Source organism: Haliaeetus leucocephalus, unplaced genomic scaffold, assembly GCF_000737465.1.
Source record: "Haliaeetus leucocephalus isolate CR32 unplaced genomic scaffold, Haliaeetus_leucocephalus-4.0 Scaffold656, whole genome shotgun sequence".
Lineage (NCBI taxonomy): Eukaryota > Metazoa > Chordata > Aves > Accipitriformes > Accipitridae > Haliaeetus > Haliaeetus leucocephalus.
In genome coordinates this window covers 10380368-10397132 of record NW_010973092.1, presented here as the reverse complement: position 1 = coordinate 10397132, position 16765 = coordinate 10380368, and the positions used below count along the sequence as shown (strand labels likewise).

Genomic DNA, 16765 nt, shown 5'->3' with positions numbered 1-16765 from the left:
GGGACCCCCGAGATGCCCCCCCACCGGCTGAGTGCTTCCCTGCCACCCCCAGGACACGGCTGGTTCGGAGCGCTATGAGGCCATGAGCCGCATCTACTACCGTGGGGCACGGGCCGCCGTCGTCTGCTACGGTAAGGGCACGATGCCGCACGAAGAGGAAGGAGCCGGCAGCCGCGAAGGTCCCGGGCTGACTTGGTGCCAGCATCGGCACCAGTGGGTCAGGCGTCGTGGCACGGGGTGGGTGCAGGAGGGAGGGGACAGACCCTGAACCCTCTCCCCCAGATCTCACCGACAGCAGCAGCTTCCAGCGAGCCAAGTTCTGGGTGAACGAGCTGCAGAACTGCGAGGAGGTATGGCCGGGCTGAGGGGGCTGGGGGGGGCTGCGGAGCCTCACCGGCAGGGAAGGGGAGCTGGTGGCTGTGCCAGGTCGGCAGGTGCATCCCTCCTGCCCCTCTGCCTGCCGCAGGGCTGCCGGATCTACCTGTGTGGCACCAAGAGCGACTTGCTGGAAGAGGACAGGAGGAAGCGGGGGGTTGACTTCCACGACGTGCAGGACTACGCTGACGGTACGGCCGGGCACTGCATGGGGCCGGGATGCTTGCGGCTGGGCAGTGCTGGCCCTTCCCGGGCTCCCGCAGCACCAAATGGGTGGGGGGCGAGAGGGGGTGCAGCTCTGTATCCATGCGTGCCTGGGAGGTGTGAGGTGCTCTGCCCTTGCCCGGGACCCACAGTGGATCGAATGGCTCCAGACACCAGGGCTCCCTGTGCGGTGGTGGCCCTGGATCTGCCAGGGACCTCCCTGGGCACAGCATGTCCCGACACGGGCAGGCACGTGGCCAGCTGGGCCAAGGGGACGGGACCCTGGGTCCCTGCCAGCCCGCTGTCAGCAGCCGTGCCTGAGGGGGTGACTCCGGGGGCAGGTGAGCCTGCGGGGCTGCATCCTGCACCCGCAGCAGGCGCTAACCCGGGGCCTCGTTTCAGAGATCAAGGCAGAGCTCTTCGAGACCTCCAGTAAGACGGGCCAGAGCGTGGGTGAGTAGCAGGCCATGCCCCTGCCTGAGCAGGGTTGGGGGGGGCTCTGCCAGGCAGTGGGACTACCTGCACCCACCCTGCCTGCTCTCCCTGCAGATGAGCTGTTCCAGAAGGTGGCTGAGGACTACGTCCACTTCACCGCCTTCCAGGTGATGACAGGTGAGTGGGCAGGATCCATCCCTCCCCAAGCACCCTTACCCATGCCAGGGGGGTGCACGTGCCGTGGGGAGGGTGCTGAAGATGAGTGCTGTGACATCTGGCAGGGCACTTCTTTGCCCCCACCTTCCCTGGGGCCGCTGCGGCTCCGTGCCGGGGGTTGTCCTGTGGAGCTTGGGTCCCCTCACGACGTCCTTGTCTCCACTCAGGCCAGGCTCAGCACATCCACCCAACTGGGCCACGGGTGGCCTTTGGCAGACAGGCAGCCAGGGACCTTGCCTGGCTGTGAGACTGGCTCTCAGCTCTGCACCAGGCCTGTCCAGGCGTGCTCAGCCCGGCTACGCCTCCAGCCCTGGGCTGTGCCATAGCCGTGAGCCCTACCGCTTTTCTGCGGGGGCACCAAACCCCTCCCCAAGGGACCTGCCAGGGCCCAGGCCTGGCACCAGCAGCTTTTGGGCTCCCACATGGCATTGTGTGTGTGGATGTGCCAGCAGCCTGCCACCCCTGCTCTTTTCCAGAGGAGAAAGGTGTTGACCTGGGCCAGAGGAGTGGCGCCTACTTCTACAGCTGCTGCCACCACTGAGACCTCCTGCCAAAAGGGAACTGCTGCTGCCGGCCGGGCAGCCGGTGCACGCCAGACTCCTCCATTTTTTTACCTGCTGTGTTTTAGCTGTATGGGCCCATCTGCAACGCAGCAGCGGCGCGCAGCCCCACGGACTGCTCTCTTCCCGGTGTGCGGAGCGGCAGAGGGCTGCCGTGTGGTGCCGGGAGCCTCCTGTGGTGCCAGAAGCCATGGGCCATCACCCCTAGGGACCCTCTCCCTGCCAGCCGGCTTCTGCAGGAGCTGCTTCCCAGAGTCACTGCTGTGATCCAGCGGCAGCCATTAACTTATCTCTCGGAGATGCTGCCTGATACTTTGCAGATTTATTTAAGCGTCTTCTCTCGAGGTGTACAATGTAAATAAAACGCATTGTGGTCTGAGCTGTCCCCCTGCCTGCGCCGCTGCCGTGCAAGGCTGTCGGAGCTCTCCCTTCCCTGCCCCGGGTGTCTGGGCACAGCCGGGCTCCCCCCACGCCCTCCCACTTGGCAAGACAAACCACAAGAGGACATCGAGAGTAAAGTTAAACTTTACTTTACAGTAATTTTTCTTCTATATACAAAGAATTACAGTACATGTTCTGGGAGCACCTGGGCAGGGCAACCCTCTTTTCATTATAAGTTTCACATACACAGCCAACAGTCTAAGGGGAGCAAAATGAAAGTAATCAATGGTCCAAGACTCCCCTCTCCCTCTTCTAAAAATAATATACATGCTGGAAATATGTAGGTTTCTCTCACCCGCTCTGGCATCCCTGCTTAGAACCGACAGAGTCCCAGCCAGGGCCGAGCACCCATACGTCCTCCACACAGTGGTCACCCCAGCCACCACCCCGGCACCCACCCACAGCTGCAGCTAGGCACCTCAACTCCCGCTGCGTTTCCCTCTGGCCGAGCCTGCGGGACAAGACTCTGCGGGGGACTCCCCTCTGCCACCACCCCGCGGGCAGCAGACCTCAGTGGTGGAGGAACGCAGCGTGGGGCTGCTCACACCAAGGCTTCCCCCCTTCTCTGAGCAAACTTCCACTCACAGCTTCAGCGCAACTTACGCCACTGCCACGGGTGGCCCCCCTGTGTCCCTCCTCCCCGTCCCCAGGCAGTGAGGAAGGGGGAGCGGGCAGCCAGGGCCACCCTCATTGGGACCCCCAGCCTAGCCGGCAGCCAGGACCCCAGCCGAGAGCATGTGGCACTGGAAGGTGGCACGGGACGTTCAAAGCCAGACGCGGTATCTGATGCGTTCGGTGTCTTGGAGGTGAGCAGGCTGGCGGAGCGGTGAACTCGTCACCGCAATTAAGCAGGGCCGGGAGCACCACTGCTGAAGGGCTTCTCCTGCCTGTTGCAGGGAGAGCTGCTCCCTGCCTGTGCCAGCCGCTGCCGACACACCTGACCTCCTCCCACCCACAGTGGCCAGGGCTGCCCTCAGCTCCAGCCACGCTCCACCTTGAGCCTCCCGGTGCTGCTGCTTTTCCTTTTAACAAGTTCCCAGTGTCTAAAAAAATACACAAAACCCAGTTCCTTGAAGTCAACAACTCAGAAACATCAGAAAAAAACAAAAACTGAAACCAGCTCAGTACCAAACGGACACAAAGAACATGCACTTAGCGGACGCCTGCCTTGCTTCACGTGGCTCTACTCGCTCCCTACACCCGCGGGGCCCACTGGCACACTGGTTTGAGTCTCAAAACCATCATAAATTGAAGGAACCGAGTCACGCCTCGTCCTGGTTCCATCACGCATGCCAAAGCCCAGCACCAGCTATCAGGGGACGGGATTCAGCCAGCGAAGGAACCTCCACCCACGGGCTAGGAGTCGTGAGTTCAGCCCTACTGTGCTAAGCTGCCAAACGGTTTACAATAGCACCACAATAGCCCAAGTGCTTTGCCAAGGGCAAACTGATTAAAACTTTACCTTGAAATAGGACATAGCAACACCCATTTCTCAGATTTCCCTAGGAGGTAGATTCAGTGCTGTAGGGACTGTCCATCACCGCCACTTCCCCAGCCCAAGATCGTGCATGACGTCCCCCTGCACTGGACTTTGTTTAGATCGCTTTTGGAGGACCCGGAGCAGAAATCTTGCCTTTTCCCACCTCCTGCTAAGCGAGGGCACTGCCACCCCACAGGCGAGACTCCCGCTGAAGCCAGGCAAGCAGCGGAGCGGTCCCCAAGCTCCGGGAGTCCTGAGCACCCATCAGCCCAGCTGTGCTGCTGCAAGAGGCACAGCCTCGGCTGCAAATGCTGCCACCGGCGTTATCACTATCACAGGGCAGTAATTAGCAGACAAAGCCCAGGTGATCAAACATGCTGCAAGCCCTTGCCGGCCCCCTCCATACTTTCAGAGCAGCTGCACGGTTTGCTACTTTGCTTTAACACTCACTGGCTGGCAAAGGCTGAAAGCCTCATCAGTAATTTAGGGCAAAGCACATTACAAGCAGGTTACAATTATGGTTATTCCAAACATCAAGCAAAATCAGAAGTTAAGGCTGAAATTAAAAATAAACAGGTGTTGGAGGTCTGAGGTTTCTCAAACTCCCCCTGCCCTGTCACAATGCTGGCAGCGGGATCCAGGTAGGAGCAGCGCGCATCCACAGCGTGCTCAGGTTAAACTGCTGCTGAGATACATCAGGGTTAGGGCTGCTTTTTCTTGATTTTTCTTCCTTTTTTTCCGTGAAACTGAGCTGAAGCAATTCTAGCACCCTCAATCAGCATTATCTCACCTTAGTACATTTCTGTCTTTTAGATTCAACCATCTCCCCTCTTGAATTTTTACAACAGCCACACACCTTCAAAACGAAGCCTGTGCCTGTGGGGGGGGGGGGGTCAACCCTGAATTATAACGCATGCTCCCACAGTACCACCTGAATACTTTGTGCATTGAAGTGAGTCTGGTTCTTGTGGGGTTTTTTTTGTTAAACAGGAAAAGTTTTAACTTGAGAACAGCAATAAAGCAAGCTACCACGAGCTAGTTGGCATGTGAAGATGTGCAGTAGGAGATAATTCCTTACAGTGGTCACTTTTCTCCTAGATTCTCCAGAGCCTTGGCTGACAGTGGGCACCAGCCCAGCCAGCTGGTGCAGATGGGACAAGACAAGCAGGACAGCAACCTGTGCCTGCTCTTCTCCTGCCCAGGGGTCCCACAGGTCCTGCAGTGGCTCCCCCTTTGCAACCCTCCTCCCCTGCCTGGGCAGGCAGCCTGAGCCCACATGAGTCCCTGACCACGCTGTTACCCCTCACCAGAGCTCCTCCATCACCAAAGGTCAACTGGGACCCTCCTGCCCACCGTGAAAATCCACCACTGAAGTGGGGCCCACTGTGGGACGGAGGCCACAGCCAGTGGCCCCAGCCCACTGCTCTGAGCAGGGGCATCCAGGCAATCCTGACAGCAAGGATGTTGATCAGTGAAGCATTTGTATGGGAGCAAATCCTTCATCCCCTTCAGAACTGGGAAGGGAAGCCATTCCTGCAAGTGGGAACAGGCTCATGAGCTTCCCTGGGACAGCAGGGAAAGGAACACAGCTCTGAGCAGAAATAATTACACCCTTGATTCTGCTTCTACAACTCTCCGCAACAGTGAATCAACACCAGAGTCACCTCTCGCCCACCCTGGGTGCAATTATGGCTGAGCCAAGACTGTTAGTGGCCAGGTGATCAGATCCCTCCAACGCAGCAAAAAAGTACCATGGCCTTGGCCACAGAGCTGCAGCAAACATGGCCGAGCCCAGAGCAAGAGCTCGGGGAGGCTGGAGCAGAGCAGCAGCAGCCTCTCTCCAGCAGGAGCAGTCTGCCAGGAGTACGTGTTATCTGTTGCTTTCCTCTACCTTAAAAAAACCCACTGATTCAAACTGCCTGAACTCCGAAAGCAGCAATGAACTGCAGAAAATTAACTCAACTACCTCAGTACAAGACATCTCCCTCTCCTCCTCCAAGGCAGTGCTACCAGCTGCCACCAACAGCGAGAGTTGCCTCAAGTGCTAAAGAAGCCCACATATCCTTCGCAACGGTTTTGTTCCCCGGAGCCGTTTCTCAGCCCATGCTCATGCTCCCTGCAGATGAAGGCAGGCTGGGCAGCACAGGGCAGGGCTGCTAGGACCTATTTCCACACCTGGTCGGACCTCACCTGTCTTGTTGAAGTGACCAGGTAGACAGCCGTTCCTAACAGCACCACTACTCCCTCTGCAAGCCCCATGTATATCTGAAAAAGCCTTCCTGATCTGACAGAGCATCACCCAGGGGCCCAAGGAGGGCAAGGAGGGAAGAGCAGCTTGCTGGCTTCCTCCTTCAATGATGTTTCCACACACCGATTTTACTAAGCAGCCTCCCAGCTACGCTGAAGTCAACTTTCTGACAGTAGCTGGAAGGTAGCAAGCCAGAAACCTGGATCCTCATGGAAAAGGCATTAAGGGAGACAAGAGAGGTGGGGTATGGTCAGATGCAAGGAATAAGGCTGCGGGTTTGAAATGCCATGCAACAGTTCAATCCACATTCACTGTTCAAAACAAGCTTTTGGCTAAGAGCTTGCTGCTTGACAGACTGCTGCTGCCATGAACCTCACCCTACCACGTGAGCACGATTTATAGAAGTGATTTTTTTCAAACCTGCACTTACGAGAATTCATTGAGAACTTCTCCATTTTACAGATTTAAAAAAGCCTGCACCAAAAATATTCACAGTTTATTTTTCATGAAACAAGTAACTAGTTAACACGTGACAATGCGAAGCGGAGGTGGACAGAGCAGTGCAGATACCTTTCTAGTTACAGCTGTAGCTGGCTGGGTGGCTGGCACGGAGGTTACCCTACTTACACAATCTACATGACTAAGTCCAGCTCATGGGAAGGCCTATAAATGTAAATTCAAGATTTATTTTCCTTCTCACACATGATAAATACTTAATATACTGAACGTCATTACCATTTTTTTAATTTTGTTTAAAAAAGTTAATGAATGCCCTTAGATTATCTTCTCTCTCAATGGCTCTGAGGAGTTGTCCTGATTCCCTTTGTGCAGGAGTCACGCAGAAACACAAGCTGCTTGCATTTCCCCAGTTTCAGCAGCAAGCAGGAACTGACCTGCCAGTCTTCCCGGAAAAAAAAAAAAGTTAAACAGTAAGTTTCCATAAGCCATAAAGCTTTTTGAAGTTGCTAGCTATTCTACAAAGGATCTGAAATGATTTGGACTAGAGAAGAGATGCACCATAGCACTGGTAATGTCCCCTCGTGCCCAGCACACCCGGCCTTCACAGCAGGACATTGTCTTGGGGTGCATACATCAGGAAAGGAGAATGGATCAGGATTTGTCTCAGTACAAGTGTCTGCCTCCCTTCATAGAAAACCACAAAGCTCATGACTGTCTGCTCTGGGAGCAGCAGGCACTTGCAAACCAGGTGGGAACAAGGACCTGCTCCCACGTCAGAGGGAGAGGGTCAGCCTGGAGCTGAATGCTCCCTTTCCAGGGAGGGACTGGCAGATCTGCCTGGAAGCAGAAGGATATGCTGGAGCTGTGCAATGGTCTGGTAGCGGGCACGGAGATCCGAGGCTGCGGCACCCGGATCGGCAGAGCTCAGGCAAACCACAGAGGTAATGTGTTGTGAAAGTGGGAGAGTGTGTTGGTCAGCAGTGCTTCCTTGGCAGGATACCAACCCCATCCAGCCCGAGCAGTGCTGCCCAGGGAGGCCCATCCTCCTCCTGCCTGCAAGGGTGCCGGCGGTTGCAAGACGCCACTCTGCAGGTCCCTGGGATGCTACCGCTTGCCCCACGAGTACCACGGCCAAGTGAACTTCTGCCTCAATGCTTGAGTAAACGGCTTTCAGCAGGCCTAGTCTGGACACCAGCCTGATGACCACCAGGTACTAAACATCTCCTTAACTGGAAAAGGGAGAAGAGGAAAAAAGAAAGCCAGCCAGCTGCTGGAACCCACCGTCTTCCAGTGTGAGAACTACTATTCAGTTGGAAGGACACACATGCGCACACACACACACGCACACCGACACGGTCCAGTTAATTCAAGTCTCCTTTGGTTGTAGAAGAGTTAAGCCAGAAGCTACCCAAGGGGAAGGTGTCGAGATGGGTCCCGATACAGCTACGGCACCCTTGCCTCCGTGCTGTGTAGCGAACAGTACAGGCTTCACTTGCAGCTCAGCAGTGCGTCCTGCTGCTGGGAAGACCAGGTATGATGCGAACACGTCCTGAACATGTCTGAGGCAAGGGGAGAAAAGACTGCTCAGTCTGCTGGCTCATGGTGACGACAAAAAGTCAAGAGACTGGATGGAAATTTGAAAGGGAGCACCACCACCCTGCTAGGATGGTGCTCAGCACCTTGGGGAAACCCACTCTGCCCTACTCTGCTATTGCTGCTTTATAGGTCACAATGTTTTCAAGTGCAGGAAACACTCCGCATGTCCTGTGCTAAAGGATTAAGACACAAGAATGAAAAAACTGCCAGATGGCTTCTTCCAAGATGACACTCTCCCCTGACCTCCTTCAGATTCCCCGTTTCTCGGGCCTGGCCAGTCGCAGCTTTGTACAAAGGAGCCTGAATGGATATTGTCTATTGCTGGAGAAAACTGCACTGAGTGAGTGCAGCAGGCTCCTATACCAGCTCAGCTGCAGACGATAGCTGTCCTTCAGTGAACTACGTACGCAGCATGTCCCAGTGAACATACGGTCAAACCTCGCAAAGCAACACTCTGCAGGGACAGAGACCTGGGCAGATGACAGATAAACCTGTTCCCTGCTTCTACAGAGTCCAGCAAGGGCATACACCTGACTGCTCACCGCCTGATCCCTGAAACATCTCCAGTCCCAGGGCAGCCTGACTGATCTGCTTCCTCTAAATACAGTAATAAGAGCAAGGCTCCTAGCTGTACCTGGGAACCTGCCTACAAATCAGACCTGGAGCTCGAACACGTAGGATCAGTAATGTGACCATTTAAATGGAATTGGAGATTTTTACGCAGAGTGGACTCTTTATTTCAGCTTTACCATTTGTAAAAGGAAGAGGAAAAGGTCACGGATGCTCTCTCCCTTCGGCTGGGCCACACTCAGACTTAAGAGAATGTCCTTGCTCATGTCACGAGAGAATATGGATGGGATGTGCATGGGTTAGGGGCTGGGCTCAGGGAAGTGAATAAAAAAAACAAAACAAAGATCCCCCTCCCTAAACATTAAAAGACTGAAACCTGCCTCCCATATTCACCAACCTCACTTTGGCTCTGAGTCGGCCAACTCACGACAGACAGAATCCTGGTTACGGGCTAGCGCTGTGTTTTGTTCAGGCAAAGGGTCCTGCCCCCGAGGAGTCTGTGCTTTTCCACTCAGCCAAGAAATCTGGTCAATTGTCTGAATGTTCGTGACAAGCCACTGCATCTGCTCTGGGGGCACCGGCGCTTCCCTGGCTGGCCGAGGGGTCTGCTCAAATGCACGCAATCTCTCTGATGTCCAAGGGGTTTGTTCTGCAGGGGCTGAGGCCACTTCCCAGCTGGGTTGAAGGGTTGGCTCTGGTAGTTTCTCTGCTATCCGGGCTGGCTGCTCTGCAGGCATCAGGGCTTTTGCAGTAGGCCAGTGGGTTTGCTCATGCGTCTGTAGTTTCTCCATAGGCCAAGGTACCTGTCCAACATGTGTCACCGCCTTCCCAGCAGACCAAGAGATTTGCTCACCAGCTAACATGGTCCTCTCTTTCTGCTGGGGACTCAGCTCCACAGCTGGGGCTCCTCTCTCCTTCGGCTGAGCATTCTGGTCAACAGGCCGCAGCGCCTTCTCCGACAGCAACAGCCTCGGAGCTGACGCAGCCAGAGGCTTGTCCAAGGCTTGAGGCCGAGGAGCCACGGCAGCAGCCAGCTTGTCCGATGTCTGGGGCCATGGGGCTGTAAGAGTGAGAGACCTCTCCGAGAGCTGAGGCCGAACCACCCCAGAGCTGAGCGCCTTCTCTGGAGGCAGGACCCGCAGGGCCCCGGAGTCGGCAGCCTTCTCCGGAGGCAGGGACCGCAGCACCCCAGGGGTGAGTGCCTTCTGCATGAGTGGGATCCGCAGGGCCCCTGAGCCAAGAGCCTTCTCCATGGGCAGGATGTGCAGTGACCGGGAGCCAGGAGCCTTCTCCGGAGGCAGGGGCCGTGGCGCCCCTAAGCTGGGAGCCTTCTCTGTGGGCAGGATCCGTGGCATCCCCGAGGCAGGAGCCTTCTCCGGAGGCAGGGGACGGGGCACCCCAGAGCTGGGAGCATTCTCCATGGCTGGGACCCGCACTGCCCTGGAGAAGGAAGCCTTCTCTGGAGGTGGCGGCCGTGGCACAGCTGATCCAGAAGCCTTCTCCACGGGCAGGATCCGTGAGACTGGTGAGCTGGGGACTTTTTCAATGGGCAGAGGCCACAGCACCCCAGGACCAGGAGCCATCTCTGATGCTGGGACCTGTGGCACCATGGAGCTGGGAGCCTTTTCCACAGACCGAAGCTGTGGACTCTGGGCAGAAGCTTTGTCAAATGGCTGAGGCTGATCAGCTGCAGGAGGCTCATCCACTGGCTGGGACTGCAGGGTCCCCACCGTGGTGAAAAGTCTATCCGACAGCTGAGGATGCAGGCATTTCACTGGGAACTCATCCAGCAGCTCAGGCTGCTGGGTCCTGGTGTCAATGAGAGACTTGTCCGATAACCCCAAAACCCCAGGGGCGGCTGGAGGCTCGTCCGACAGCTGGAGCTGCAGGGCACCAGCAGTAACAAGTGACTCGTCTGATGACTGTGGTGTTCCCGGAGGAGATTTGCTCGGCAGATGAGACTGTGAAGCATCACTGGAGGACTCGTCCAGTGGCCACAGCACCGCATTGGTGGGAGGTTTGTCGGGCTGCTGAGGCCTCAGCGCTACGATGATGGGTTGCTTCTCTGACTGCAGCCTTAGGGACAGGGCAGCCTGGGGCCTGTCCGATGGCTGCAGGCGGAGTGACAGGGTTGTGGGAGGTTTGTCTGAAGGCTGCAGCCGGAGCGAGAGGGTGGTGGGGGGTTTGTTCGATGGCTTCAGCCTCAGTGACAAGGTAGTGGGGGGTTTATTTGATGGTGGCAGTCTCAGTGCCAGGGTGGCGGGTGGTTTGTCTGGTGGAGGCAGCCTGAGGGCCAGGGTGGTGGGGGGCTTGTTTGATGGCTGCAACCTCAAGGCTAGGGTGGTGGGAGGCTTGTCTGATGGTGGCAGCTTCAGCGCTAGGGTAGCGGGGGGTTTTTCTGGTGACTGCAGTCTGAGGGCCACAGACTGAGGTAGGCTGTCCAGAGGCTGAACACTCAGGTCTGTGTCTGCAGGTGGCTGCTCTGGTGGCTGGGTGTCTTCGCTGTTAGTCAGGGCTCCTATGGGAGGCACATACTCACGAATTTCTCCCGGCTCTAGAGGGTTAGGCCCACAAGGATCGTGCTCTGTGCAGCACAAACGTCCATCCAGCTTGGAGATGAAGAGCATGCCTTCCCGGTGCTGCTTGCAGAAGGACCTGGGGCACATCTCGCAGAAAGAAGCTGCTTCCTTACCGCACATATCACACTGATGCCACGGGCACTCCCATTTTCCTGCAGCACAGACATATGAGAAAAGACATACCTTAGGAGTGGTACAAGAGGAACAGAAAAGGCCTGCTGCAAAGGGAGTTCAAGGGAGAGAGGGAACAACCCTGTAATACTTCCATACAATACTACATGTCTTCCTCAGTTTCTGCCTTAACTCCCAGGCTTGACGTGCACTTAACAGGAACTTGCATCCTCAGAAGCAACAAACGCAATGATAATCATGACAAACAAAAGCCAGGCTAGGTCAGACCAAAAGCCCATCTGGTTCCAGCACGACACTAACCAATACAGACACCTAGAGAAGAGCAGACACTCCCAGCTTGCACACCTCTGGGGCTCTCATTTCCACAGACAACAGTGGTATCTGTGTATAATACACCCAAGGAACTTTTTAAGTAGATGCATCAGGTTCATCTAAGTCTTTGTTAATTCTGGGCCAACAACCTCCCTTCCTGTTTATCAGAAAGAAGAAGCGAGAGAGCAGTGATCACAAGGGAGTAAGCTTCTATTGTCTCTGTACCGAAAGGCACCTTCCTTAACCTCTCTGTATGGCCATGATAAAAATACTGCTTAATACAAAGCCAAGCTGCTCCCTGAGGAGCTCCATGTCCATGCTGAATCTACCCACCATCAGTATCAACACCATCACAGAGGAACAACATTACACTTTAGATATTGCTGCTTTTTTCAACTGTAGATGACCTCACTGGTTCAGCCTCCCTGCTCCCCAGCCAAGGCTGCTGCCGTCTCTACCAAACGCTTCTCACCAGTTCGTGGACACAAGAACAGTGAGACCATTTGCACCCAGCATACACAATGCCAAGTTCCTGACCTCTCACCATAGGATCAGCATGGGTGTCTTTCCAAATGCGCCTCCTGCCTCCATGCTCCCCCCAACACCCATAGCCCCATGGCCCCCCCCAGCTTCCTGCCTTGCTGCGAAGAGCAGCTCCTTGCAGACCAGCCGTCGCACGGGGCAGCCTGTGCTTCAGAGCGCAAGTGGTGATGGAGGGCAGCTGTGGACACCAGCCAGGCCACAGCACTTCCCAGCCTCCCTGAACCAAGCCCACACATCCATGGCTTTGGCTACCAGCTCTTTTCCAGGGAGGCTGGAAGACAGCATGGCCACAGCACAGCACTGAGCAGCTGTGGGCACTTCTCCATGCACTTGTGCAACACCAGTTCTCCACTCTCCTCTCGCATGCTGCTTTTCCCCTTGATTGAAGACAACACGTATCATGTTTTTCCCCTTTTGAAGCTAGTCTAAGGCTTCTGTTCTGGTCTCAAAATATGTACACTGCTTTTCTGTGTCTTTTCCAATTTTTCAGCATCCTTTTCAGAGTGGGGATGTTTAACACTACATGTGGTTTTCCCCCTTCGGTGCTCACAGTGCTGCAGCACAGGCTGTCGCTGCTCCTCCCGCAGCATCAGCAACCCAGACAGCCACACTCAGCACTCACTTTGGCCACTGGGAAGACTCTGGGACTACTGTTGTAGAGGTCATTTGTACGGATGGAAAAACAAAATAAGTCAAAACCTGCCAGTATGTTGCAGGAAGGATAAATCCTATCAACCCACTCTAATGGTCTTTGACAGGATAAAAGGCCTAATGAATAAGCAGCCTCTCCAGAGACAGCCTGGAGCTGTCGGAAGTAAGATCACACAATTAGTAACATGCAAACAAGCAGGAAATTCCAATTAACTCGACAGCAGTGCCCATGGCAGAGGAAACATTTGAAGTAAAAAGTGCTGAACCTTTCATGTCCTGCACAATACTCTAAGGAGCGGGCTATGAAAATAGCAGCCTATGTGTAATAAGAGTAAAAAGGGCTACAACTGACTGAAAATCATTCTCAGAAAACAGCTATTAACGGTCTTCTGGCAAACTGAGGAGGCGTTTCCAATGACATCCTTCAGGACCCTATTTTAGTCTGTATTTTATTTTAAATTTCTGGAAGCAGAACAGCAAATACTCTTACAGAAACAGGTAGATAACAACAAGGCTTTGAGGGACTGCAAAAATCTGGTTCTAACCAGATTCACGTTCAGAATTTAAAATGGACAGATGCTCTTGCACCAACAAGATGCAATTAAAGACCAGTGCAAAGCTGGACTGCAGGAGGGAGAAATAAAGTATGTGAAAAGGATCAAGACAAAGACTCAAGGATGACAGAGCAAATCACAAACATCACATAAATACAAAAGTTATTTTTGCAAAACAAGCCAAATCTCATTTCCTGAGAATTTTTATGTAAAACACAAAATATAATCATTCTCTTCTGTTGGTGTTAGCAAGGCCTCAGCTGCAATACTGTTATACTTGTTACCACAGTTTTAAAAATGTGTAGGCAAGTGGGACACAGTCCAGAGCAGACCAGGAATAATAATTTTAGAAAATAAGGGCTGCAAGGAGAGACTGTGTTTAAGCCCGAAAAGGACTAAGGAGATAACAGTCTCCCAGTATGTTAAAAAAAAAAAAAAAAGGGGAGGTGGGGGGGGGTTGGTATTGGAGAGATGACAATCCTTTGTTTTTTTCAAGTCAGGCTGTTAGGAGAAACTTTTCATATGCAAAGCAGGGGAACAGGCTAAAGGCTGGATTCTCCTTTATTGGAGACTTTAAAGCATAGGAAAACCTGCCAGGATGTTACAGCACCCTGTCTTAGCACACAAAAACAGACAGAAAGGTGATATTCAGGACTCCCTCACCCTGCATGATGATGTTCCATAGCAATGACCTGCACTCCCGTTGGCTTTAACATTGCTGTTACAGCGTTTGTTCAATGAGCCATCCAAGCTCTTCTGTATAAATGCCCTATTCTCCCCAAAACTTAACACGTGCACACACAAAATTTCTGTCATCTACAAAATATGCTACTAGCCCTTCTACACCTTCTGCCAAATTACAGCTAGAGGTGCTGAATGCCCAGTTCTGGCTCCCCACGGTGTGCCGACAGAAACACTCTTGTCACAGTGACTCTCCTGGCAGTTACTTTCAGATACCGCTTGGTTCCATGTTTCTCAGCCTGCCTCCGATGTGTTCAGAAAATACTGTACAGAGCTGCACAGAGAATTTCTAATTATGACAATGCTTACAGTATTAAATCAAAAGATTTACAGCCCCCTAAACAAATTACTTCAATGCAGTTGCTTTTATTAACCACATTTATTATCTTAGCAAAAAACCCTAAATTAGGTTTGATGAGTTTTTCTACCTAAAAACTTGTCACCTAGTATTGTTTGTATTCTTACCATTTAATTCTTTAGGCACTTGATCCCTATCAGCTTTTCCATCCTCCTGGCCTGGGAGACATCGAGTTAACTGGCCTACCAAGACTAAGGTCAGACTTTTTCCCTTTCTGTGCACTGGTTAAACCTGAACACTCATCAAAGGTTGCAGGAGCTCCTTTAGTAACCAAGACAACTTGAAACAACAGAGGAAACACGCCCCATAACCAGCTCCCTTACAATTTTTAAATGCAACTTAAATTTCTCCCTCTAATAGATGTTACTTTACACCTCTTGAGCTACTAATGAACTCAGAGCTGTTTTATCACTCATACAGGGAGCCTATTTCTTTCTTTGCACCCAAGGAGAAGTACTTTTCAAGTATCTTTTCTTTTTATTTCAAATTTCTGTTCTCAGATTTCACCACAAACTAGGATATGCTTTGATAGCATTCTCTTCCTTGACCATGAACTTATGGCTATTCAGACACCTAACACATTCCTCTCTACGATTTTCCATCAGTGCTTTTCCTCACCATTCAACTCACTCAGTTGTCTTCAACTTTGGGAAAACGGCCAATCTGAGGAACAAAAACCTCAACTATTGTTGGGACTGTCCTCTGCCAGGCCCCAAGGATGGGGTCAGCTCACAAGCACCATTTCTTAGGCAAGGACCAGCTCCCCCTTCGGCAATCAACTCATCTTTTTGCAGTCACAGTGGGGTGCAAACCAGGGTTGTGTGGGCCACAAGGTCTGTTCAAGTGAGAAAGATTTCTCTGCATTTTAAGATGCTGTGAAGTGAGTGCAAGGTGATGAGCAGCACCTGGGACACCTCGAGCCAACACGGTGACCCAAGCAGAGCCCAGCTGTGCAGATCACTGACCTGCAGGTCTCTTGGTCAGGTTGAGGCAGTCTGCGTGGTACACCTTGGGGCAGCCTGGCTTCTTACAAGAAACTAGCTGCCCTCCGTCCCCACAGCTGAAACACTCGTCCTCTCGCTCCTTCATCACCTCCGCCTGCGACCTGCGCTTCATCTGCGGCCGTCTCTTTAGCTTCTTGGACTTTTCCTCAGTGAGGGTGGGTTGGCTCTGCAGGTGAGACAATGTCAGTTAATGCAGGTCTCTGCCCCTTCCATCTGTTCCCTTCCTGCTACAGTGGATATAACTGCAAACCCTGCAAATAAAAATCCCGCTGCCAGTCATACCTGAAACATACGCAGCATCTCTGCAGTGCTTCATAATATTTGGCAACCAATTTACTACACAAATAGTTCTCATTTTTTTTGAAAGAGCCTGAGAGCCCTGCACCAAAGCCTGGTTAAACATAGGATACATACAATTAGCAACAACAGAACGAGGAGCCAGAGGCTGCCTGGCATCACTGAGCTCATGCCACCTGTCAGACTCTTCAGGTCCTTGGTCAAAGCAGGTGGGTATCCTTGCACACCCGTGACTCATGAAGAGTCTCTCCCAGGCCTTCCTGCACTTTTTGACATTCCTCACTCAATTTTCAGTCTGAATTTATCTGTGATCAGTATAGACCTATTTGTTCTTGTGTTAACACTGCTCTTTTCCAGCAGAAGTTTTTCTCTCTCCCTGAAGTAACCACCAGGACACACTCTCCTTCTCACAAACCAAACACTTTCACAGTCTGCACCCTCAGTCTTCTGAATGGCTTTTCTCTGCACTTACTGAGTTTATTTCCCCCAAGCACAAGTTACAGAATTATGCACGCTAGTTCAGACGACACCTCACAGGCCATATACAATGACATCAACACTTCTCCAGAAGAATAGGAAATCCCTCCCAAAGCACCACCCGCATTTGCCTTTTTCACAGCTGCATTGCAACAGCAGCTCAGTCCTGTGGCAGCTGAACTGCATGATGGCTCCTCCACCATGACTGTTCATCGATGACCTTCTCATGGCAGATTTGTTTCTGCTATTACCTTCCAAGTGTGTACCCTGGCATACTGAATCTCTGAACTCCAGCCCATTCCCAGTTATACTTAGCTATTCCTTTGCAACTGCCCCATCCTCTCCCACACCGATGACACCCGACATCTTTGTGTCATCAGTATAGTTAAATTACCACGCTTGCAACAGCTGTGTTACAGGCAGTAATGAAATAACCACAACTGGTCCCAAGATTGGCATCTAAATGGCTTAAGTGCTCTCTTCTCTGGCCTAAGGCTTCCTCAAACTCTGCCCCCCCCCCCTCCGCTGCCCCC

At 53.0% G+C, this 16765-nt stretch overlaps 2 protein-coding genes across 2 annotated transcripts in view; one reads left to right on the top strand and one right to left on the bottom strand.

Annotated features, from left to right (window-relative positions):
- Positions 1-2112, top strand: part of RAB24 (RAB24, member RAS oncogene family) — a gene marked incomplete at its 5' end in the record, with an annotated part of 2645 nt that extends 533 nt beyond the window's left edge. Inside the window, 6 exons of the mRNA XM_010579226.1 lie at positions 53-131; positions 283-350; positions 467-566; positions 982-1032; positions 1129-1191; positions 1707-2112. Coding sequence (XP_010577528.1) covers positions 53-131; positions 283-350; positions 467-566; positions 982-1032; positions 1129-1191; positions 1707-1771 — 426 coding nt within the window. The remainder of the gene's footprint in view (positions 1-52; positions 132-282; positions 351-466; positions 567-981; positions 1033-1128; positions 1192-1706) is intronic.
- Positions 2113-6703: 4591 nt separating this feature from the next.
- Positions 6704-16765, bottom strand: part of NSD1 (nuclear receptor binding SET domain protein 1) — a 44563-nt gene continuing 34501 nt past the window's right edge. The window contains exons 20-21 of the mRNA XM_010579029.1: positions 15420-15624; positions 6704-11315 (exon numbers count right to left, since the gene is read on the bottom strand). Coding sequence (XP_010577331.1) covers positions 8983-11315; positions 15420-15624 — 2538 coding nt within the window. The 3' untranslated portion in view covers positions 6704-8982. The remainder of the gene's footprint in view (positions 11316-15419; positions 15625-16765) is intronic.